Consider the following 23549-nt stretch of genomic DNA (forward strand, 5'->3'; position numbering starts at 1 on the left):
TGTGTGTTAACTGGGAGTGGAGAGCGGGGAACAGCCTTGCAGCTGTTTGTGTTACATTATAAATACCGTTTCAACTGAACGTTCATTTACATTCAACAAAATCTAGCACTAGGCCCGTGGACAGAGCCCTTAGGAGTCTGTTCTTCTTTTCAGAAGGCCCCGCGGGCTCAACTTGGCTGCCTCTGCCTGCGATCGCCCGTCAAGAAGTCCAAGGGGAGCCTTTTCATAAAGGGGAGACCTTGTCTTCGTTAGCCGAGGCCGGCGAGAGCGACTCTTCGTCCTCGGACCTGGAGTAACGTCCCGGGTTGCCGGTGCAGCTGCAGCCGCCGTGCGGATTCCTTTGGGTCCCTTTGCCTTCCTTCTTGTGCTTCACCCTCCGGTTCTGGAACCAGATCTTCACCTGCTTCTCGGACAGGTTGAGGTACGTGGCGATCTCGATCCTACGCAGCCGGGACAGGTACATGTTGGACGAAAACTCCCTCTCCAGCTCCAACAGCTGCGTGCTGGTGAAGGCCGTGCGCATCCGCTTGCCGTTTTGCAACTGGCTGGCATCCGAGCCTCCTGGGGGGGGGGGAGAGGTGGAGAACACACACACAAAAAAGACCCAGTTAGCAACCGACAGAAAGGAAATGCTAAAATGCTGGGCCTGAGCCCTGGAATATGTTTCCAAAACCCAGGCTGAGTCCTGGAATAAAGAACCAAGTGGGAACACAGAGGGAGCCTTTCGCTTGGCCTTGAATAGCCACAAGTAGGGTGGCTCCCCCAGCAATCCGCTGAGAATTTGGAGTCACTCGTTTTAGGAAAATGAAACACGAGGTCTTTAACTAGAAGTGCTGGGGCACCGAACAGTGACTAGTTTGATCCCTAAAAACAGGAAACATCAGAACATAATACTGTAAGTTTTGGGTCATACCAAAAGACCATCAAGACCAGCACCCGATTTTCCGGAGTTGGCTATGGGAAGCCTGCAAACTGCGGCAGTGCATGAGGAAAATACCCCCATCCCCTTTTTTGTTCCACAAAGGCTGGTGTTCATAGACATGCAGCCTCTGATCCTTGAAGTGGCATAGGCAGCGATGATGACCAGTAGCCACCGACAGAGCTGTCTTCCATGACTCAGTCTCATCCCCCTTTTCAAGCCATCTTAACCAAAGGTCATCACCACGTGGCAGCAAATTCCACAAATATATCAGGCACCTGTGCAGAATGACCCTGTGATGGAACGACAGTCCATCCACTCTGCTGGAAGGCTCAGAGTTCTAGCACTATGTGCGTGTGTGGCAATTTATTTCTGCCCAAGCAGCTAAACCAGGTGGAAGCCAATGTACCCTTTCCTCTTCACCTTTGCCAGGTGAAACGGAAACTCCAGAAGCTTGCACACTCCGCGGTTGACTGATATCACGTTATTATTTTACTCAAAGGAAGTGTCAGGGGTTAAGGCTGCCTGCAAGCCACGCCTCTGGGCTGGAAGTCCTCCTATCCCAATTTCTTCTTCTGAAAGTAGTAGTTACTCAATGGTAAGAAGTAACTATCTGCTCCAACTGTTCTTAAATGAAAATCAAATTGCTGCATTGCCCATAGCTGAGTCCTGCTTTCAACTGTTAGACTTCCTCTGGCTCTAGCCTTTCAGAGAGAACAGCCTACTTCTTTTCAAGTCTCGCTAGTTGGAAATGAGAGGTTACAGTTCTACACCTCGTCAATCCTTGCTTCGTTTTATCCGAGAGGGAAGAACTCTTTTATGCCCTTCTTGGCAGCAGACCTTTACAGTATATTTTTTTTACACCTTTGACAAGCACACGAGAAGCAAAGTCAAAGTGTCTGCTCCAAGGAAAGACGCGCGCAGAAGGATACCTTTCAAACTCTTCATTCTAACTTCGGTATTATTAACTCCAGTTAGAAGGAACCGTTCAGAGGTTCCAGTTTATGCCTGCATTGATCCGGATCATCTATGCGGATTGCAGAAGCCAGTCCCAATGAGCTGCATGCACCTAAATTCTACTCAAAGTAGCCCTGTGTCCTGATCCTGGATTGCAAGTGTAGACTGAGATTCTCAGAGCAGTCTTGTCAGGCTCTGGTGCTCAGCTAAGATCAGAACAGGATCTTCCTCGAGCTATTGGCTCTTTTCATTGACTGGCTGCAAGCCTTGATTGGTTGAGGTTGCTAAGGATCGCAACGTGGGTCAGATCCATCCTTCACATCCGTGTCTCTGAGAAAACTGTCCATTCTAAGACTGAATGTGCAACTCGTATCCGTCAAGCCTATTGCTCCGAAAAAAAGCGCATTTCACTGAACTTAACGTTGATCCGGTCTGAAGGTGTAGGCTCAGACTGGGATCCTCAAGCCAATGGGACTACTCGCGAGAGAATGGCTTGGGGTTTGCCGCTATTCTCAGAAGAGGAGACGCACCCCGTAGCTTGATTCTGCTTCAGCCTGTGACATACACGCGCTCTGCTCCATTCAGAATCAAAGACACGCATCTGGCTCTCTTCGGGTCGCTCTGAGTCGGAGCCAGCCCGGCCTCTGCACCTGTTCTCTGGGAGCCATGCAGCTCCATCCTCGCATCTTTCTGACCACTTATCCTCAATTAAGTGGAATACCAATCGCCAAATTGCTTTCTGCGAGATAATCCCACTCACGTCAAATCTGGCCAGGAGGAAACGGAGGACTGAAGTCTATAGGGTGCGGAAATACTTTAGTGTCCTCCCTGCACCACAGCCTCACAACATTACCTACAGTATCCAGATCTCACTTTAACAACTTCTCACCTTCGCGTCTAGGGAAGATGGAAAAAAGAAGCCCGCTAAACTAACGCGCCAGTCCTCGCACTTCTTAGCTTCTGAATTTCCTCACTGAAGGTCCCCCGGAGGGGAAGAGGTTGAGTGAGTTTAAGAGCCTAGCGCTCTTGATGTTGGGCTGATCCGCAGGAAGTCAGAGGGGCGTTTTAGGAGGTCCTTGCTCTCCTTGGGAGTCGGAGGGTTGCCTTGGAAGGATTTGAGGATGCTTTGGGAAGTCAGTGGGGCTCAGTCTTGGAAACGCGTGAGCTGCCAACACGGGCGGGGAGCGGAATCAAATGTCTCTAGTCGGAGTAGCCAAGTGACAGGACTGAGGACGGTGGTGGAGCTGGTTTATGGCACAACCCCGTCGGAGCAAACGGAAAGCCTCCAGAGGATCATAGAATTGTAGAGTTGGAAGGGACCCCGAGGGTCATCCAGCCAAACCCCCTGCAATGCAGAAATATTTTGCCCAACGCGGAGCTCGAACCTACGACCTTGAGAGCCAAGATCTCATGCTCTACCGGCTGAACTGATTGCAGGGTTGGGGGCTCACACAGGTGCAACCCCCAGAGGGGTCTCCTCTCCCCGCTTAACTCTTTCGGCACCAACCGGTGCGAACACGATCCGGAGCCACTCCGGAAAGGAAGGGCTGCAGAAGAACCGCCTTTGGACCCCGCCTTACCTGGAGAGCCGACCTGTTAGTGGACCTGTCCCAGCTTTCCTTTCAACCACCCCGCTGCCCCCTGGATCCCCAACCCCACCTCCCAGTCCCCCAAAGGCGGGACGCGGCGGAGGAAGCTCCTACCCATGCTGAGGCAGTGGAATCGCCGGGGGTCGCTCATGCTGTAGGCGGCCGCTGCGCAGACAGGTGGGTGGCCCAGGGCGTGCGCTGCCGCCACTGCCGCCGCCGCCGCGGAGGCCACCGAGCCGGCTTGCTGCTGCTGCTGCTGCTGCGGGGCTGGCTGCTGCTGGGCATGGCTCAGGCGGGGGCAATACTGGCCCTCGCCGGCCGCAGCGGGAGGAAAGTGGCCCTTGAGGAGCGGGATGGCGGCAGCGGCGCCCGCTCCTCCTCCTCCTCCGGCTCCTCCTGCCGCGCCCGCCCGGGAAGAGGCGTGCAGGTGCGAGCTGACACACAGCGGGCACACGCAGAAAGCGCCGCTCTTGCGCGACGGGCACGCCGGCCCGCCCGCCACCGACATGACCAGCGGCGACGGCACGCCCAGCGGGATGAGGAAGTCCTGCCCGGGGGGCGGGTGGTGGTGATCCGGCAACGAGGGAGCCGGCCGAGCCGGGTCCTTGATGATGAGCGAATCCACATAGAACGAGCGAGACATGGCTGAGGATCGGAGGCTGCCAGTGACTCCCGGTGGCGCTCTCCGGCTCTGTGCGCTCTTTCCGTGCGCTCTGCGGAGCCGGTCCTCCTGGGGCCGAGTCGCCTCTGCAAAAGCCCCTGGGCGAGCCCGGAAGGTGCTTAAGTCTGAGAGCTGAACAAAGGGGGGCTCTGGAGAGGGCTGGTCTTAAAAAAAAACAACACACCATCAACCAACCCCCCTTTCCTTCTCTCTAGACCTCCCCTGGATCTCTCCCCCGCCCCCTCTACTGCGGGTGTGGGGATTTATAGCAACTATTTAACACGTGATGCCTGGAAATCGACGCGCATCTGAGGCTCCTTGGGCTTCCTATTTGGGAGCCCTTTCAGGGGAGAAGCTCTCCCACCCCCTCCACCGCCGGGGGGGGGAGGCAGAGAAAGGAGGGGAGCTTGCTTGGCAAGAAGCGCGTGTGCGTTTCGTTCATTTCATAGGGACTCTAGAGCTGCCGGCTATTCTTCTTCTTCGTCCCTCCATCACCAGATTCAGTCGGCAGGCAAAAACAGCAAGTTCTTGGGCGCAGGTTACAAGTTTCCAGTTCGCAGCCCTAAAAAAAAAAATCCGATTACCTCTGGTCTTGGTGGGCCAACTTTGTTTCAACACAACAACCGTTATCTCCCTTATAGGACCCAGCATTACATCCATTTGGTTCCCATTTTCACTCGTCCTTCGTCTTCCATTCTCGTTTTGTTCTCTTTGAGCCTCTGTAAGCCCTCGCAGGTGTCAAAGCAGAGCTCCTGCCGCTGCGACTGTCAGGTGCAACGGGACTCTTCCTCCAGAAGAGTCTCTTTTTCCAGGGGAGCAGTTAGGAAATGTTAGACGCTAGGCTTAGTGGTCCAGCCTACCACCACGACCACCCTGCCTTGAGATTTATGTTTTATTAGTTCAAAAGATGTTAGCCAGGAGCCCTGCTTGGTTTGGGGCCCGTTCTGCTCCTTCTGCTGACTGGGGCTCTGGGCTTCTGCCCCGGCTGGGCTACTGGAGGCAACAAGCTCGCCTTTTCTAGGGTTTTAACATAGAGCCAGCTCCTGCGCAGCTCTGCTCTGAGCATTGGCTCCCATGGACCCTAATGGAAGGCCCTTCTAACTGTTGCTTCATGTTCTTCGCTTCATAGTTTTGAGAACCGTGTCTTAACGATCCATACTTACGAAGAAAGCTCGGGTCTTACGATCCATACTTAGCGTGGAAGAAAGCTCGTCTGATCTCGGAGGGATTTGCTTCCCTATGAAACCGCATAGGATCGGGTTTGCCTACTCAGTTAGCGGCTCTGGCGTTTCCACTGAACACAGAATATTGTGTAAATGTAGCGATAACTTTTTGCTGCCATAACCCCAACTATGTAACTTCATAATGCCGCCTTGCAGCAGCTCTTCCTTGCATAATATGAAGCTGGTTTTAGTATTTTAAACTTTCTAATTTTTAAACGAGGTCACGATCGCACTTGCGCTGTGTGTGTGTGTGTGTGTGTGTGTGTGTGTGCTTGTTTGTATATTTATTCCCTCCTACTATAAGTATGAATTGAATTTACTTCCCGGTCATCCAAAATGCCAGTACTCCACCTGCCAATCTGTGCTATTTATGCCTGAGTACCTCTGACTGCAGTCCTATACACATTGTCCCATAAAGTTCAGTGCGATTTACTTTCGAGTAAACGTGTATAGCAATATCCTTCTCTGCAACCATAAACACGTTTACTGCGGAATAAGTCTCACTGAACAGCCCTACGACTCCGAATAAGCTTGCATAGAATGGTCGTATAATGTATTGATAGTAGTTTGAGAAGCGAGTTTGTAGCGTGAATGGGAGGAGGAAGATTACAGTGCAATAGAGAGCTCTCTTTTAAAAAGGAGCGCAACTCTTGCTGCAGACACCACCTGCTCTTCTTACGACTTACACCCCAGCCACTTACGTCTGTTTCCTATTTTAGGTGCATTTTAAAAAGGGAGAGGGGGAGCTGATTCTATACATTTGGTGACACTTCCCATGTCCTTGAAGACTACCCCCACATTGCTTTGCTTTAAATCCTCTGTAAAGCGATACTGGGAACCCGAGAGCCAAGTCAGGATGCAATCCACACTCAGAGCGCGCAAGTGTCATTGAACTCAGTGGAACTTGGTCAACAGTGTGCAGAAGTGATTTTGGTTGGAAGAGTGAGGCAGACTTGCGGCACGATCCTGTGAAATTCAGTTCCGGGCAAATGCGCCTATGATTGCAAACCAAGCCTACTTGCCTGGAGGAGAGTCCTGTTGAAACTGAAGCTTCCTGCAGCGCAATCCTAACTGCCCGATCCTATGCGAGTTTCCTTTGGTAGTAATTCTCAGGGAGGTGTGCCTAGGACTGTAGCCTAAGGATCCTCAGTGAATTCAGCGGGACGCCTTATTCCCCCAGTCATTTAGGATTTCAGCCTTACTTCAAAGTAAACCGCAGAGTTGGTTCCAGGAGCTTTGCTTTTAAAAGCAAGCAGTGGATTTTGTCAAATTGGCAATTAGTTCAAGACACAAAGGCTTAAAACTCCTCTGGATGCTTCTGGGCCAAAACGGAAAACTTTCAAGTCAAACTTTGGCGATGGTTGCGGGGCTTCACTCCGAAGCCTTAATGCAAAGAGAAAACGCCGGCCGGAAGGATGCTTTGATCTCCACCAAGTTCGCCGAGGCGATCAGGCCGAGGGAAATTGGCTAAATGGCGAAAAGGCGCGCTCGCTGATTCCTGAGCATTTCAGATTTCATTAGATGACAGCCAGAGACACTTCGCAGCATATTACGCGATTTCCCAATGACCTGTTTTATGGGAGTTTAAGAAGCGGCTTATAGAGTTAATGGAGGGGAGATTGTTGCAGCCTTCTTGAGGCGAGAGCTGCCCATCCATTTCCACTCAACTTGGGGCCGGCAGAAGTCGACAAATTGCCATTGAAAGCACTAATAAAACCATGAATATGTAACCCCCCACAACCCAAAGTGGAGTGGAGGAGAAACTATCGGGCTGCAATCCTGTGCACACTTACTCGGGAGTCACTTCCACTGAATTCGGTGGCCATTTATCCGAGTACATAGAGGAAAGGATATTACGAGAGAGAAAGAAGAAATCAGCTGTGTGTGTTTTGGAGACAACCGGTAGCTTTAAAATGTGAATCACAAGACACTTAAACGGGTTGAAAAGACAGGTATAATCTCGACCAGTTTCCTAGTTTAAGGAGACTGATTCCTTTCTCCCACCCCATCGCTTAAAAATTGGTATGATTTCACTCAGTAGCGCAATCCTATACAGTACATACCTATATACAATGGGACTTACTCCCAAGTAAGTATTATAAGGACTACAAAGACGTAATTAACCGAAGTTAGGGTCCGTCTTTTTTCCATCCGGGTTCTTGTTCCACTGGTGGTGGATCCATTAAGTTCGATGGCAGCTCAGCATCCATACCAGCCGATTCCTCCTCCCTTGTGAGGTGGGTCCGCGGATCTTCCATGCTCAACCTTTCCTCCCACTCCAGAAAATAACGGATTCTTCGGTTGTATTCAAGCCTAAGGAAGAGAAGCGAACGTCGACTCGCAGCCACCGGTACAACATGCAATGGGCAGTGCAATCCTATGCAACAGGGTTTGCAACCAAGGCGTGGGATAGCAACCCAAGCAGCGAAAACCCTCAGCAAAGATTCTTGTGGCACTAACATATTCATATTGAGTTTTCGTGAACTAGAGTCCGCATCTTCAGGTACATGGAATAGTATCCTCTCTTGGAAGGTATGGTAGTGGACAGAAAGCTAAGATGTAAACCTATGAGGTTCGTCGATGACATTGACTTGTACAATGAAGGGACCAGTTGCTAAGACAGAAAGACAGAAAGAGAAGACACGATGCGCTTTCTGGGTGAGGAAAAAGCTGGGATTTCTGCAGGTCGATTTCTTCAGCTCTTCTCAAATTTTTCTTTATACCCATCTCTTAAATTTGCGGCAAAATCAGCGAAGAATCTTGTGGCAGCTTAAAAACGAACCAATGTATTATGGCCTAAGATTTCGTGGATTATGGACTATACAGTAGTCCACTTATCAGTTGCATGCAAATGTTATTCTGTCCCTCCAGTCCCGTTATGTGTGTGAGTACACACACACACACACACAGAGAGAGAGAGAGAGAGAGAGAGAGAGAGAGAGAGAGCTGTAGCTCAGAATAACAGTCCATACATCTGAATAAGCTGACTGCAGTCCACGAAAGTTTATGCCACCATAATGCTGTGGTTCATCTTTCAGTTGCGCCATTTTTGTTGAAACCACGTTACTGTCTGGCTACTGTGAATGGGATCAAATGATATATGGGCTATCTGGAATTTAGCACCACCCCAACCTCAAGTAATATCCCCGCACAGGACAGGGCTAACAAAAGGCCGCTCCGGTTACCCCCTTCCCCAACGTGGCGCCCGCCAGATCTTTTTGGAGCCCCTGCCCCAGCCAGCCTGGCCGATGGATCAGGGATTATGGGAGCTGTATTCCGAAAGATCCCGAGGGCGCCACGTTGGGGGTGGCAGCTCCATGGATTAGGCTCGTCCGTGTCTGGAAGCTGCGATGGCCACCTCTGCGGCCGTCGGCGTTCCTTGCTTGCTTGCCGTCGCGTCGTCCCAAGGGAAGGATCGCCGGGTCGTCGGGAGTCTACTTCCTCGTCTGAGGAGGATTTATGGGTGGCAATTAAAGTTTTATGAATTGCAGCTGAGACCCGCGATGCCGCTATTCGAATGCGATTAGGATTCAATTAGAAAGTGTTTACTGGACGGTGGGGTCTCTGGAGGGTAAACAGGCAGCTATTCCAGAAATGTGCTAATCCAAGGTCTTGTGACAACAATTAGGCAACCAAGGGAGAGGCAGGTCAGCGCTGCCGAGGCCTTCCTGCTTCTGCTGCTGCTGGCGGTGGTGGCGGTGGCGGCGGCGGTGGTGGTGGAAAGAGCAAAAGGAAAGGAGTTTACTGGACAAGAACGTGGCATTTCCAAAGAGACAGAAGCCTCAGACAAAGCTTCATTCGAGCTGTCGTCCGATCCTTGGGAGGAAAGTCCATTGGGCAAAAGGGGACTCAATTCCCCGCGGCGCACAGCGGATTGCCACCTGATTTTAGTCCTTGGTCAAGGTTCCTGGTCCTCCTTTAAGGAACCTTTGCAATGGATTGTTCCGGGAGGGATGCTTGCGGCTGTCCGGATGCTGCTGGACTCTTCGTATTCATTTATGCGTGTTTGCATTTCTAGCCAACCTTTCCACCAAGGATGTGCTTGAAGGCAACTCCCCCTTCTCAAGAATGCCCCCACAACAACCCTGGGAGGGGGAGAGTTGGTGGTCAAGTTGGGATTCGAACTCGGGTCCACAGGGTCCTAGTCCAACACACTAACTACTCGAGGTTGCTCACCACCCTCTGTCCAGACCTCTGCATAAGCACATTTGTGCTTGGAAATCGCTAAAATTACGTCTAATCTCAGACACATTTTCTGCAGGGACGAAGGCTGCAATGCAACCCTAAGCATCCTTCCTAGTAATGAGTAAGCCCCATTGGACACAGTAGGATATCCTTCCGAGTAAACATGGAAAGAATGGTGCCCTTTCACAAATGTAGGCCTGGACTGCGAAGTGCATTCCGTGGAACCAGCTCCTTTGAGCGGAGAGGGGTTTACCTCTCAGAAAACATGACAAGGATAGCCTTGGTTTATTATTATTATTATTATTATTATTATTACCCCACTCATCTGGCTGGGGCTCCCCAGCCACTCTGGGGGCCTCCAGCAAAATATAAAAACATAATAAAACTTAAAACATTAAAAACTTCCCTATACAAGGCTGCCTTCAGATGTTTTTTAAAAGTTGTGTAGTTCTTTATCTCCTTGACATCTGATGGGAGGGCGTTCCAACGAGAAGCTGAAATCCAACTAGTTGAATGGGTGTTAGGCTGCAGACACGCCTTACATTTAATACACATGACTTCACCCCACCCCCCAATCTTGGGAACTGTAGTTCACAAACCCCACACAGAACTACATTTCCCAGCACCCTTCATCTCAGAATTCTTTGTGAGTAATGATGTACTTTAAATGTGGTGTGCCCGCAGTCTTATGTCACATCCATACGGTACATGTAAAGCACTATTATACCTCTCTGACAGTTATGGAGAATCCCAGGGAACTGTAGTTGAAGGTGCTAGGAATTGCAGCTCTGTGAGGTCAGCACCCTGAACAAACTACAATTCCCAGAATTCTCCATGACCATGACATGAGAGTGCTTTAAAAGTATGTTGTGGATTAGTCTCGACTAATTATATTTAGGGAACTTGGGCGGTCTGATATATAAGCCGAGAAGAGGTGAAGTCTCTCCAATGTTTTGCTCATTAACAGGGGAAGCGGAGGATGTGATTTGCCACTTCACTGTCTTCCAATGTGGTAAAGAAGGCAGCGGTGTTTCAATGGGGCTTGTGTGAAAGAATTTATTGTTGGACCATGAAACTAGCAAGGCTATCTATATGCACAGGCGCACTCAAGTTCCCTTGAAACCAATGGGGGTTAAAAGTAGCTATAGAAGGGCACACACAGCTGCATTTCGGAGGCTTTATAGGAAACTCCAATTCTTTCAGGTAAACTTCTCAAAACTGTATCCAATTAGGGCATACCTGCGTGAATGAATGACTGCAAGTCATTTTTGCACAACCTCCTTCATTGGCCAGAAAACTGGAGCTTGTGAACTCCTGGATGGCAATATTGCTTGCGCGTTTCAGCATACGACCCGATTCAGTGACTCCATTAGCCACGACTAAGAGTTGACTAGAAACTTAGTATTATTGAGAACATTATTTGAAAGTATGCATGTGGGGATCAGGTTCCCTGCAGCTCTGGTTTTAGTTGAAAGCAGGTCCCATGGATTCCAGATACAGCAGCCAACTTTACCGCTCTCCTAGCTGAGCGGCTGCTCTTTCGACGCCCTCTGTCTCAAAAACTCGACGTAGAGAGACGGGTTGGACTGTTCCGTTTCTGCACAAGAGCAGCTGACAACCCTACTTCTACCCTGGACCTCGCTTCGAAACAGACGCCTTTGGGGCAGCCTTTAGAGAGGAACTTGAATATGGGAACTACGTCCGTGTAAGAAGCGAATTCGAGGGTGTGTGATCAGGCTGCTGGCCTTGGGCAGCCTGGAAATGCCCTCCTGCTTGGAGGCAGCAAGAATCCCGATCAGCATTTGAACCTGTAATTGTTCTAACAAACCGAGTGCGGCGAGAAGGGAGACGAGAGAGCAAATAAAAACACAGCGATTTGAAAAGCAAAGATATCCCAACCCAGGCGGAATGAATGCAAGGCGTGCGCCCGCATCACATCGACCTCGTTACAGTTTTATTTTTCAATAATTCTGTCCGATAAAATTTCATTGTCCATTAAGTAATCCCCGAAATGAGAGCTCTTATGAGCCTATAATGAGCTCTAATTGCCACGACTAGTCGAGCCACGTGGAAGGATTTAGAAGGTATTAAGCGGTTGGGTACAGAGCGCGGGCTGTTACCTTGCCATTACTTTCATAATTCAAGGAGAAAATTAGTCCTTTTAAGGGAAAATCCTTTGATTCCCTTCATTCTGCTCGGGGTGACAGAGTATAGCTTTGTCTGCTTTTAGTTCAAGACAGTGTAACAAATGGGAATGTAACAAAATTGCCCCCCTTTTAAAAAACTTTTTTTTAAGCCAGCGCTGTTCAAAAAGAACATCAGAGACAACACACACACACACACACACACCCCTCTGCCTTTCTTCCCTGCAACTTTTAGGATTGGAGACGTGTGTAGTCCTAGTCGTGTTTTGCTATCAAACAATGGAAGCTTGGTTTGGGTTTGCTTTTTATTTTATTTTAAAGTATCCAAAATACACCGCCTCTATGCATAAATAAAGAATTCTGAAACCCAGTTTACAGGCGTGTGTGCTTATCACGGCGCTTCGCAAAGCGATCGGCGCAACAACATAACTCTGGGCTAGTAGCTCACTTGAATGAAACGAGGCTTTTTTCGAAGCAAGTATACAGTCCTAAATGCACGTAGTGGACAGAAGTAAGGACCATTGAACTCAATGGTGCTTACTTCTGAATGAATAAACATACGTAGGAGATTCCTGTCCATGGGCTGAGGAGTGGCAAGCCAACATGATCCTAGATTTAGTCTTCCAGAAGAATTCCCGAAGCCCATGGGATTAAGCTGGAGCAACCGTGTCTCACTTCCCCACGACGCTGGAGGTCCGAATCATGCCTGTTCAGAAGTAAAATACTCTGAGATCCAACAGGCCTTACTTTCCCTGGTAAATGTGGAGAGGATGGCAGTATTGTGCGTAAATATTCAATGGGGTTTCGAGCGAGCATAGATTAATAGCTCCCCCCTTGATCGCGGTTGCAATTTGCTTCCGAGTAAGAGGGCTGTTCTTTCTTTGTAAGGTTTGGGTACCCCACCCCGCTGCCAATCTTTTCAAATCAATTATACTCAAAATACCCTTCTTCCTCTGTTCAGTTTCCAAGTCCTACTTGTGGGATCGATCCTCGCTATAGAAGTTCCCTTGTGGTCCCGTTGAGCCCAACCTGTTAGGCTCTTCATCGCCTTAGAAGCGCATCTAACTCTGCATTTGAGAAAACCACAGAAAGCAGAATGGGAATTCCCATTATGCGCACTTAAGACTCTCTGGGTGGGTGTCTCCCTTTTAGAGTTGGCGAGGAGTTTTTGAAAGCCCAGGGAACTACATTATAAGCCCTCGGATCCTTTACAGGTTTGAGGGTGAGGGAGATTTCTAACGTCGCCCGAAGGATTTCAGTGACTTCGCGAAACTCTCCAGTTTCCAAACGCAAAGTGTGCGCTCATCTCAGTCCCGGAAACCCAAGCTGCTCTCAAGGCAAAACCTGATGCGCCCTACCCACCCATTGCTCGCTGGTTTGGAACGGCAAAGAGGACCATTGAGTGAGTCCGAGAAGAATCTAAGCTTTCCTTTTCACGTTATCTTTCGCTTTCCTCGAAAAGTTCCCAAAGCAAGCGCTGGGTGTGTGTGTGTGTGTGTGTGTGTGTGTGTGTGTGTGTGTGTAAGCAAAGGCAAACAGAAGCCGGGGCTTGCCCCAGCTCCCCTTAATGAGGCCATTCTAAAAGCGTGAACAAGCCTATGAATGTTTTATTGAAAGCGCATCGTTAACTTGTATCCATCCTTTTTCTCCCGAGCGTGGCATTGTGATATTCCTGCCTGTGGCACATCTTACCCAATATAGCCCCAGATCTCTCCATTCTCCGTAACCAAGCAACACTTTCTGAATACCAAAAATTGAAAAGAACCGCTTAGTCTTCAAGAAAGTCCTCAATAATAGTGGGGAAAAGAACAAAGATCCAGGAGACAACAAAATGCCACAGGGGTGACTTTTCAAGAGCAATTATCTCTCATTAATCAGAAGAACAGCTGCAATATTAATTTTCTCGCTTTCTTCCTCTCTTTTCAAAGTCTTCTCTCTCTCCCCCCCACCTGCCCCCACCTCCCAATATTTGAATAATCATAAATTTTGACTTCATAGAGAAGCAACATTTTTAGAGGCTGAAAGGTACAAGACCGTCATCCCGGAGGGAAGAGTTGGTTAGTTTAATGTTGCCAAGGATTTGGGCGGGGAGTGGGGGCAGGGGGGGGAGAATCCTAATCTCTGCCCCCTTTTTATTTTCCTTTGCACCCCAGCCTCCCCCCCCTCCAGCCTCCACTGGTTCACTTCTGGAAACTTTAAACTCTCTCTCTCTCACGGAAATTGTAGCGAATTGTCCCAGTGGGTTCAAGCAAGCGTGGGAGTTTCGACAGCCCCGCTGTCCATTTCATTCGCAGCCCTTGATGCAGAAGCCGAGCGTTTTGTCGATCAGACCGAAGAGACAATCTTGGGGCGTAACGCGCTTTGTAGCACATCAAAAGGCCCACTGCATTAGAGGAACTAAGAAGTTCATTCAGCAGAAAGCGGAGCAAGAGGTCCTCCCCCCCATCTTTCCCCCCTTACATATTATTTTCAAAAAAAGACTTTGTAAAGATCCTGATTGTTAGTAAGGATGGGTTGCTGGAGGTGGGTGGAAAAACAAGTTTTCTCCCCACCGCACCATAAAGAGACAACATGCATCAACACTTCTCTCTCTCAATCACACACACACCATTCACACTCACACACCAGCGTTTTCCAAACTTAATCTACATGATTTAGGACAGCAATGGCCTTCCAGAGCTTATCGGACTCCATTTCCCATTATCCCCTGCCAGCATGGCCAACGATCAAGGATGATGGGAGGTGTAGTCCAATAACACTGAGCAGGCCACAGGTTCCCCTTGCTAAGATATATAAGACTGAATCAGATAAGTGCTGGAGATGCAATGAGACCGAGGGTACATTCTGTCATATGTTGTGGACCTGTAAAAGGGTAAAAGAGAACTGGGAAATAATTCACAATGAATTGAAAAAAGTACTTCCCCCCAAAAAACCAGAGAGGCTTTTTTGTTGGGGATAATTCAGACGGAAATTCCCAGGTGTCAAAAACGGTTCCAGTGGTACCTCGGGTTAAGTACTTAATTCGTTCTGGAGGTCCGTTCTGAACCTGTAACTGTTCTTAACCTGAGGTACCACTTTAGCTAATGGGGCCTCCTGCTACCGCCGCGCTGCCGCTGCACGATTTCTGTTCTCATCCTGAAGCAAAGTTCTTAACCTGAGGTACTATTTCTGGGTTAGTGGAGTCTGTAACCTGAAGTGTTTGTAACCTGAAGCGTCTGTAACCCGAGGTATCACTGTATTTATGTATGCCACTACTGCAGCCCGTGTTTCATTAGCCCAAAATGGAAAACGAGCGAGGTCCCAACCAAAGAAGAGTGGCAGCTTAAGTTGACAGAATATGCACAGCTTACAGATTTAACATATAGAATAAGAGAACAAGAAGAACATACGTTTAAAGAAGATTGAAAAATGTTTATTGAATATATGGGAGGAAATTGTGTGCACTTGAAAACGTGGGCAGCATAAAGATAAATTCAACAGTGTAAATAAGTTTTGATGGATGTAATAATGAAATACTGAATGGTTTGGTTTATATAAAATATGCATATGTTATGCAAAATGAACCATGGAAAGAGAAGAAGGGAAGTCAATGATATTTTAAGGTTGTTTAAATGAATATTCTAAAATGTAAAGCAGACAATTAAATAAAAGTTATGGAGGAAGAAGGGGGGCACAGGTTCCCCCCCCCCCATCCACTTATCCCCTGGGGAAAATAGCTACAGAAAAAGGAACTGGAGAACTGGGCCCAAACTAACAAATTGAATAGGGACAAATGTAAGGTTCTGTACTTAGGCCCGAAGAACCAGCTGCACAAATATAAGACGGTGGGGCACCTGGCTTACTAGTAGTACATGTGGAAAGGATCTAGGGGTCTGTGTGGATCACAAACTTAATAAGTTAACAGTGTGATACAGCAGCAAAAACAAAAAAGAGGAAATGCCAGTCTAGGCGTGGCAAGAATGCCATTTTGCGCAAGAGGGGAGAGGGAAGAAAAGTGAGGTGTCCTGCTGTGTGCATGCATACTCAATTTATTTATTTGCAGTTCAGAATGCACCAGCAGCCATGGGCATAGCCAAGGGGGACCAGCAGTGACGTAGCTAGCCAGGGGGCAGGGCAAGCCGTCCATGGGGCACGGCGAACCAGGCAGGGCACGCTGTGCGGAGCCGAAGCCTGTATGTATAGCATCTGCTCTGCCTGCATCAGCTGCAGGGTGGCTGGGGGGGGTGGACGCGAGCCCCAGGCCTCCTTTTCGGGTGGTGCGGTGCCTGCAGGCACCTGAGCCACTGTGTCACTACCAGGAGAGATCCGTGGCTCGGGAGCACTACAGGTCCCCCAGGGTAAGTGCCACCCATATTGTGAGTGGCCTCCCAGTGCGCCCCTCCCCGCAGCCCCTAGCTATGCTAGTGAGGGGCAGGGGATGGCTACCTCCCAAATCAATAAAAATCAATACAGTGGTACCTCAGGTTTTAATTCGTTCTAGAGGTCCATTCTTTTTTCTTTTCTGGGTTTAAATGAGTTTTTTTAATTTTAGACAGCCTACATGACAAGTTTTTAAAAACCAATGCCTCCACTCCAACTAATTCAGGGTCAAAATAAATCAAGATGGCATCAGTCCAGTTTTCAAACAATGCTGAGTCATGATGTTTTGTTGATGAATAAAGAACAGCAGCCAATTATGATGATATTTGATCCAGAAGGGTTGGTCTCTTGTTAACATTTCTCCATTTCTAATCCCTCCTTAAAGAAAATCATATAAGGAGTGATACCATCCTCACGGAAATCCAGCAACGCCACCATTCCATCTGGATTCATGTTCTCGCCTACAAAAAATTGGTAATTTTTGAAGTTTGCAAGGATATGTTTGACTTGTTCAGCTTCTCCAGTCATGAACGGCTTTACTCTCTCTAGCTTTGTTTCCTCAAGTCTTGCTTTGATTGCTTTCATGTAGTTCTTGATGTACTTCTTGTAAGACTCTTTAGTGAAGCTTGTTTCCTGAAGGTGGTGGTTCATTACAATGTCAACACCGGTGACAACAGTAGCCTCTGCCCCTTCACCATCTGGATCTTCAGCCAACGCATTTCCACCAATTAAAGCATCATCTATTTCACCTTTCCTGCTCACCATCTTCCCTTCCACTTCTAGGCAGAGTCTGCTGGCCACTTCTTTGACCTTGTAGATGTCCGAGAACATCTCGTCTTGGCTGATGCAGTCCCGGTAGATGATCATGGCTGTGGCGTCGTCGGGTGGTGGTGGGTCGAGCGGGCGGGCAGACAGGAGGCCTCGGGGAGTGGAGCGGCTGCGCAGCGACTCCCAGCGAGAGCAAGGAGCGAGGCGGAGAAAAAGCTGGAGGTCCATTCTTAACCTGAAACTGTTCTTAACCTTAGGTACAACTTTAGCTAATGGGGCCTCCCGCTGCTGCCACACCGCCGCCACACAATTTCTGTTCTCATCCTGAAGCAAAGTTCTTAACCCAAGGTACTATTTCTGGGTTAGCGGAGTCCGCAAGCTGAAGCATCTGCAACCCAAGGTACCACTGTACAAATCTGAGGTTCTGCCCCCTCTGACGAAAGCCTGCCCTCCTTAACAAAAATCCTGGCTACTCCCAAGTCAGCAGCTGCACCCACCCACCCATGGGGACAGAGCTTGCTCTTCCATGAGGCAATGGGAGCCCAATAAGGTGTGCTGTTGGGTGAGACATTTTGTGGCAGCAGATTGCCTCTCCAGCAAGGGAAGTGAGCTAGGACCCTGGTCCAGATCTGCTGTCCCTCTCATTCTGCCACTGACATACCCTCCTCCTCTTGGCTTATTATAGCACTGGCCCTGTTGACTTGGCAGCTCCAGGAAGTAATTAATGCCCCATTAAGAAAGGGAGTGGTTCCAATTACCTTCTGAAGCTAGTAGTGGTGCCGTTGCTCCTTAAAATGGCCGCCATGGACCCACACAATCTCAAAAATACTCAGATATACTCAAGTGAGTGGTGGCTGTCCAATTCTGGACTCACTTGCATGAGGCAGATGATCTAAAACCGAATCATTGTGGTTATGGCACAGAAACAACCTCATGGGTGACCTCCATTGGAGTAGTACAGGGGAGTGTGACCCTGTCAATTCCCATTGGCTGTGGTATCTTTCTGGGCTCACTCTGTCAGCTGGGAGAACAGTCATATTGTGGTTTCCCTCACAGGGCTCTTTTCAGAAGGTGGTGCTAGGGGGCTTCTATTTGGCCCCTTGCTGAGGTACTGAAAAGTTCCATCTTGTCCCTTACGTGCAAACACATCCTGTCAAGAGCCATCCCCTTGTGTGGATGGGAAACACTGAGACAGGGTTCAGCTGAAATCACTTGTGTGAATGCACATGGAAAAATGAGATCTGCACAACTCATGTACACATTAGTGTGTGCACAGCTGTTTGAATGTGCACCTCCCATGTTCCTATTTAAAGGGGAACATTCCCCCAAATTACAATGTCTTCACAATGGGTGGGTGTGGTTTTATTGTGTGATTGTAATTTTGATTTATATAAGCTACCTTAAATGATACCAAAACATAAAAAGGTAGGGTGATACCCCCCCTTGAAAATAAGTAAGGATGGGGAAATTGTTTGTGTCCAATTGTGCCAGACTTCAGCTTGAGCAATAATTTAAAATGTATTTGGGTATGTGTAGAACAGGGGCCAGCAACCTTTTTCAGCCATGGGCCAGTCCACCGTCCCTCAGACCATGTGGTGGACCAGACTATACTTTTTGGGGGGAAATGAATGAATTCCTATGCCCCACAAATAACCCAGAGATGCATTTTAAATAAAGGCACACATTCTACTCATGTAGAGGCCCCAGGCAGGCCCCACAAATAACTCAGAGGTGCATTTTAAATAAAAGGACACATTCTACTCATGTAAAAACACGCTGATTCCTGGACTGTCCACGGGCCGGATTGAGAAGGTGATTGGGCCGCATCCGGCCCCCAAGCCTTAGGTTGCCTACCCCTGGTGTAGAACGTCCATCTGAATAGCCACACAGTGGACCGCCATTTCAAAATGAGGATTGAAAAAGCTTATTTTCTCCCACCTTCCACTTTATGGAAATTAAGCCCCATTATGGTAGCTATAAGGATAAATCCCAAGTCCTACATTATCACACAGGGTGCGGCTAGGTGATAATAGGGAGAAAAGGTTGTCCTCCTTTAGGTGGAAATGTATATACTTTGCTTACTTCAAAAGGTGGTTGTTCTTCAAAAGTCTTGCTGCATCTGGGGGGCACCTCTTCACCATTCTGTTAGCAGTGGAGGGTGAATGTAGCTCTGCAACACAAAGCTCTGCCTGTCCTCAGCCAGCTCCCCACTGTTTCTTACTTAAACTCAATCCAAGGGGTTGAGGGGGCACCTTCCTCCTGCTTGTAGACCTCAGCAAAGGAGAGGATGACTCCACTTACTGTTGGTCCCCCAATGGGCACCAGCCAACACTGCTGTTGTGTAGGACCTTGGACTCTACCTCCAAGTCCTGCCCTGATAGCACCAGTGGGTTTCATAACCTATTCAGTCCAGAGGGCTGAATGCAGAGGGCAAGTCTAATTTATAAAATGAGTGACACACACTGCTGAAAAGGCTGTGAAGCAGTTGGGATTCACTTTCTCTTATAGGGGGAGTGCCATATTTAATAAATGTAAAAAAAAACAACTATTCAAACTATTAGGAAGAACCCAAAACCAGCACTGTTATCAATTTCTGAAGGAGAAAATGAAGACCTTGCACAAAGAAGATACTGATTTACTTGTTGGTAGTAATTAAAGAAAGATTTTCATTCTATTCCACTTTTTTGTATCTCAAGTTATGGAGACTAGTATGAAATATAGGCATTCCGGAGAACCTGGTATTGAAAATTTCAAGAGGCTAAAGGACAATAAAATGCAGTAGAGTTTGAAGGAAATTTATTGTTTTGTGAACAGGACAGGAAAAGGAACAACTGGACACATCTGGATTTATATGGATCGCTATGGCAAAAGGCAAGACTGTATGCCGGTGGTATATTGCTTACTAGCTGAAAAGAAAAAAAGACCCAATTAATTTATATCACATTTGTTTGGGCTTTGTGCATGTAATTTGGATGTACTGTATGTTGTAGTTAAACTATGGAACATTGGCTTGAAAATTAATAAAGTATATTTTAAAACAAATCTATAAAAAAGCTAGATTTCCATATGTGTAGAATAATTTTATTTGCTGCCTCTGGAAAGAAGGTGTTCATTAGTGAACCGAAATGGCTTAGATTAAAAGACTGCAGGTATGTTTGTATTTCTAAACATTAACAGACAATTAAGAAAGCCCATGAAAAAAATAATAGATGGGAATGTTTTGACAGTTTTGAAACTAGCTGTCTTTTGTTATTTTCTCTCGATCAAAATTTGCCACAATAATTAATGGAAAAGATGTTAAGATATTATAACTTATCATAGTGATTTGACAGGCAAATTCACTGGGGGAATGCATAGTTCTGGGCTTTTCCAGCTGACAGGAGCTATGTATGCTAAAATGAACATACTTTTTCTTTTCTTTTTTAAGAAAAGGCATTCAGTACATTGACATGTGCTACATCAATACAGTTTCCTTTGAACTATTTAGGCAGCCTTTGTTACTTAGAGGCAAATATTTTTTGTTATATGCAGGAAAAACAAGACATCTGGGGGCACCTAGTAGCTGCTGAGGTGAAAGAAAGATGCTCCCACAGTCCTATTCCATGCACAGAATCCAACCACGCTGCTGACGGGACAGCTTTCTCCAATGCACTTGGGGGCAGCAGTCTAGTTTGGCAAGGAAAGGGAAGGTTGTATACTATACACAATGTTATCGTCCAATACCAGTGCCGGTAGAAAAATAGGTGGCAGTACTTACCATGAAGTTGTTACTGTAAGTGTCTCAGTTTTTAACAAAAAAGGTGTGCTGGTACTGTGTACCCCTGAGTACCCCCTGAAAAAAACACCTTGCTGCCTCTCCTTACCCCCAGTCATTTACCACCTGAAGTAGCTGCCTGTTTACCTCAACTTTGACCATCCAAACGTTGCCAAGCTAAACTCCCATCACTGACCATGCTTGCTAGTGTTGATCAGATGAGTTGTGGTTCAGCAACATCTGGAGGGCTAAAGGTTCCCCACACCTGCTCTCCCTAATGGTAGGGCTGGCCTTGCAGGTGCGGTAGAAAATCAGTGCAGAGAAGGGAAAGGGAACGCACACATTCCTCTCCAGTCTTGATCTACATTTGGGGGAGTGTGTGTGGGCTCCTGCAGCTGCTTTTGCTTAATAAACAACAACAGTGGCCAGCTGTAAGCAGGCACATCAAAGCATGCACTTAACATAATATGTAGTAAATGAATTATAATTATAATCATTTCAGGCAAACCTCACTGTCGGGGAAACCAGTTCCCTCAGCCTCACCTGTATAAACACAAGCTTAGGTATCTGCGCTTCTTTAATTTTCCACTGCCACCAGTTTACTCAGAATCCTTTCAAAACCTCCTCATAGCTGGTACAGTAGGCTATGGTGTGAGATGGACACCAGGAAGAATTTAAATAAGATTGTTGGTTTATTAAAGGGATACTATTTATACAAGGAAACGCTGTTCTGTATATTGGGGTCTTAAAGGTGCTACAATTCCCCTCCTGAAGATTTATTAGTTAGTGTTAGAGATGGAATTTTATTTTTTATTTTTAAAAGATTTTTAAATTGAATTTTACAATTTAATCAGCATAATCCATTAACATAAGTCACATAAGAAAATAAGCACACATCCCTTCTCCCCCCACCCATAGACTTCCCTCAGTATTAGAGATGGAATTTTAGACAGGCACCCTATACAGGTGTTCTCTATTTAACCAACTGTAAATGCCTAATATTTAAGGAGTGATGATCACAAACAAAGAAGGCAAGATTACAGTTGTCTTATATTAGGAGGAAAGTATAAAACAAATGACCTCACACATTCCTTGTTTTAATGAAGGACTGAGAGAAAGAGAAAAGTCTATGAAATGCTCAAAAGCATCCAAGTGTTTTTCTTGGCAGAGTAGAATGCGGAACACAAGAAGTTCCTTAAGTCCGGCATGTTACAAATTCTTTCCGGATTAAGGGGTTCTACCCTCAATAATGAGTTGTATCATGTGGTCCTTCAGAGTAGCATCCAGCTGCACCCATCCATGGTTTTAGCAGTCATTAAGCTAGAAGGCCTGATTCTTTATAATGCTTTTATAACTATGGTTTGAAGAAGGGGCTATTTATCCCTTGTTTTCTGACTCTGTACCTCCCCAATTCATTGTAAATAATGTATTTCCTATTGGTATTAATCATATGATACTTGCAGACAAAAGGCCATAGAGGAAAAACTGATCATGAAATCCAAACCACTGAAATAAAAAGGAGACTTTTTGTTTGTTTAAATATTTTTGGACTGCACTATCATATAAAACAACACAAGGAGTGTTGATTGGGAATGAAAACACCACTTTATGTTTTCACTCTGCTTCCATATATGTTCACTCAAAAGTAAGTTCTACTGCATTCAGTTGGTCTTACTCCCAGGAAGTAAGCACCCACCTTGGCAGTCCTATTTTTACTCTGTAGTATGCTGTTGTGTGATTTGCTCTCCAATGAGTGTGCATAGCATTGTTAGCTGTGCAACCTGATTCTATGCACATGTTTGCTGCGAAACAAGCCCCAGTGTCAAATGTGGTTTTCTCTCCACCAAGTGTGGTTTAGATAGCAGTCTTAAATACTATTTGACATTTAGTCCCACCCAGCTCAATGTTACTTGCTTCTGGACAAACCTGGTTAGGGAGCTGGGATTGCAGTGTGAGGTTGCAAACCTAAACTAGCTAGCTACTCGGAAGTAAATCTTATTGACAGCAACTACATCTACACCCATACTACCCTTAACATGCCCGATCTTAAGCTGACGTATTTTTCTGTATATAAGATGAGCCCATGTATAAGACAACCCTTATTTTTTGGAACTCAAAATTAAGAAATCAATATTTCTAGAGTTGTTGAGCTTTTTTCTTGGGGGGGGGGGGAGGGTTAGCCAAAGTTGTTGAGCTTTTCTCTCTTTGTCTCTGTATGCCAAGTTAGGAATCCTCTCCAAATGCATGTGTTTGATAGGGCGCGTGGAAGGTCATGTATTTAAGCTCTGGGTGACCAGGCACAGAGAGATCTACAAATTAATGTGTACATTTGTGCACGTGTGACAAATTCCAGAGGGGCCGTCCTGTTATGCTGCAATAGATTGTCATTGATTGCTCTGAAGTCACTTCAGCAAGAGATTGGGGGGGGGGGGAATCGTCGCCCCCCCAACCTCTTATTTTGCCAGAACAAAAGTGGCTGCCCTAGAGACCCACCACATGAATGGGCTTCCAGCTGCAAGGCTAAGACTTGCCACCCAGCTCAGGCATATGTTTCATTTGTTGACCAATGAGAAGTTCCAACGAGTCCCCTGGGCCTCCTTTCCCCCTAGCACCCAAGGCTTCGTAGCCCAGGCCGACACACTAAACAAGCCGACCGATCCGGCTTCAGGCGACGCCTCTTCCCCTCCCAAGATGGCACCCGGGAGGCCGACTTCCTCCCTCCAGCCAGCAGCTAGCAGCCGCGCGGCCGCCGTTGGCCGCACCTCTATTCAAAACAGCAGCGCGAGCGCGGCGCGTGCGCTTCGGGGGCCTCCGCGTCGGCCTCGCTGTCTCAGGCCGGCGTGCGTGCGTGCGCTCGCTCCCTCGCTCTCGCGCGTGCTCCTACGAGAGCGCCGCGCGGCGAGGAAAGGGGCGGGGCTTGGCGCCCTCGGCTTCCCAGTCAGTGGCTGCCGCGGCGCCGGAGAGCGGATGTTGTTATTGTTGTTGTTCCT

General features: G+C 47.5%; 1 protein-coding gene and 1 pseudogene across 2 annotated transcripts; both read right to left on the reverse strand.

Annotated features, from left to right (window-relative positions):
- Positions 1 to 223: 223 nt before the first annotated feature.
- GSX2 (GS homeobox 2) lies at positions 224 to 4574 on the reverse strand (the record flags this gene model as incomplete). The annotated part of the gene is made up of 2 exons (XM_081020578.1): positions 3580 to 4574; positions 224 to 561 (listed from the first exon to the last, which is right to left on the reverse strand). The coding sequence occupies exons 1-2, from the start codon at positions 4106 to 4108 to the stop codon at positions 224 to 226; spliced, it is 867 nt and encodes a 288-aa protein (XP_080876704.1). The 5' UTR covers positions 4109 to 4574.
- An 11734-nt stretch (positions 4575 to 16308) lies between these two features.
- LOC308485147 (translationally-controlled tumor protein homolog pseudogene) lies at positions 16309 to 17048 on the reverse strand (annotated as a pseudogene). The gene has a single exon. The product of its transcript is annotated as a translationally-controlled tumor protein homolog pseudogene (transcript).
- Between the last annotated feature and the right edge of the window lie 6501 nt (positions 17049 to 23549).

Source organism: Podarcis pityusensis (genome assembly GCF_964106645.2).
Source record: "Podarcis pityusensis genome assembly, chromosome: 9".
NCBI classification, from domain to species: domain Eukaryota; kingdom Metazoa; phylum Chordata; class Lepidosauria; order Squamata; family Lacertidae; genus Podarcis; species Podarcis pityusensis.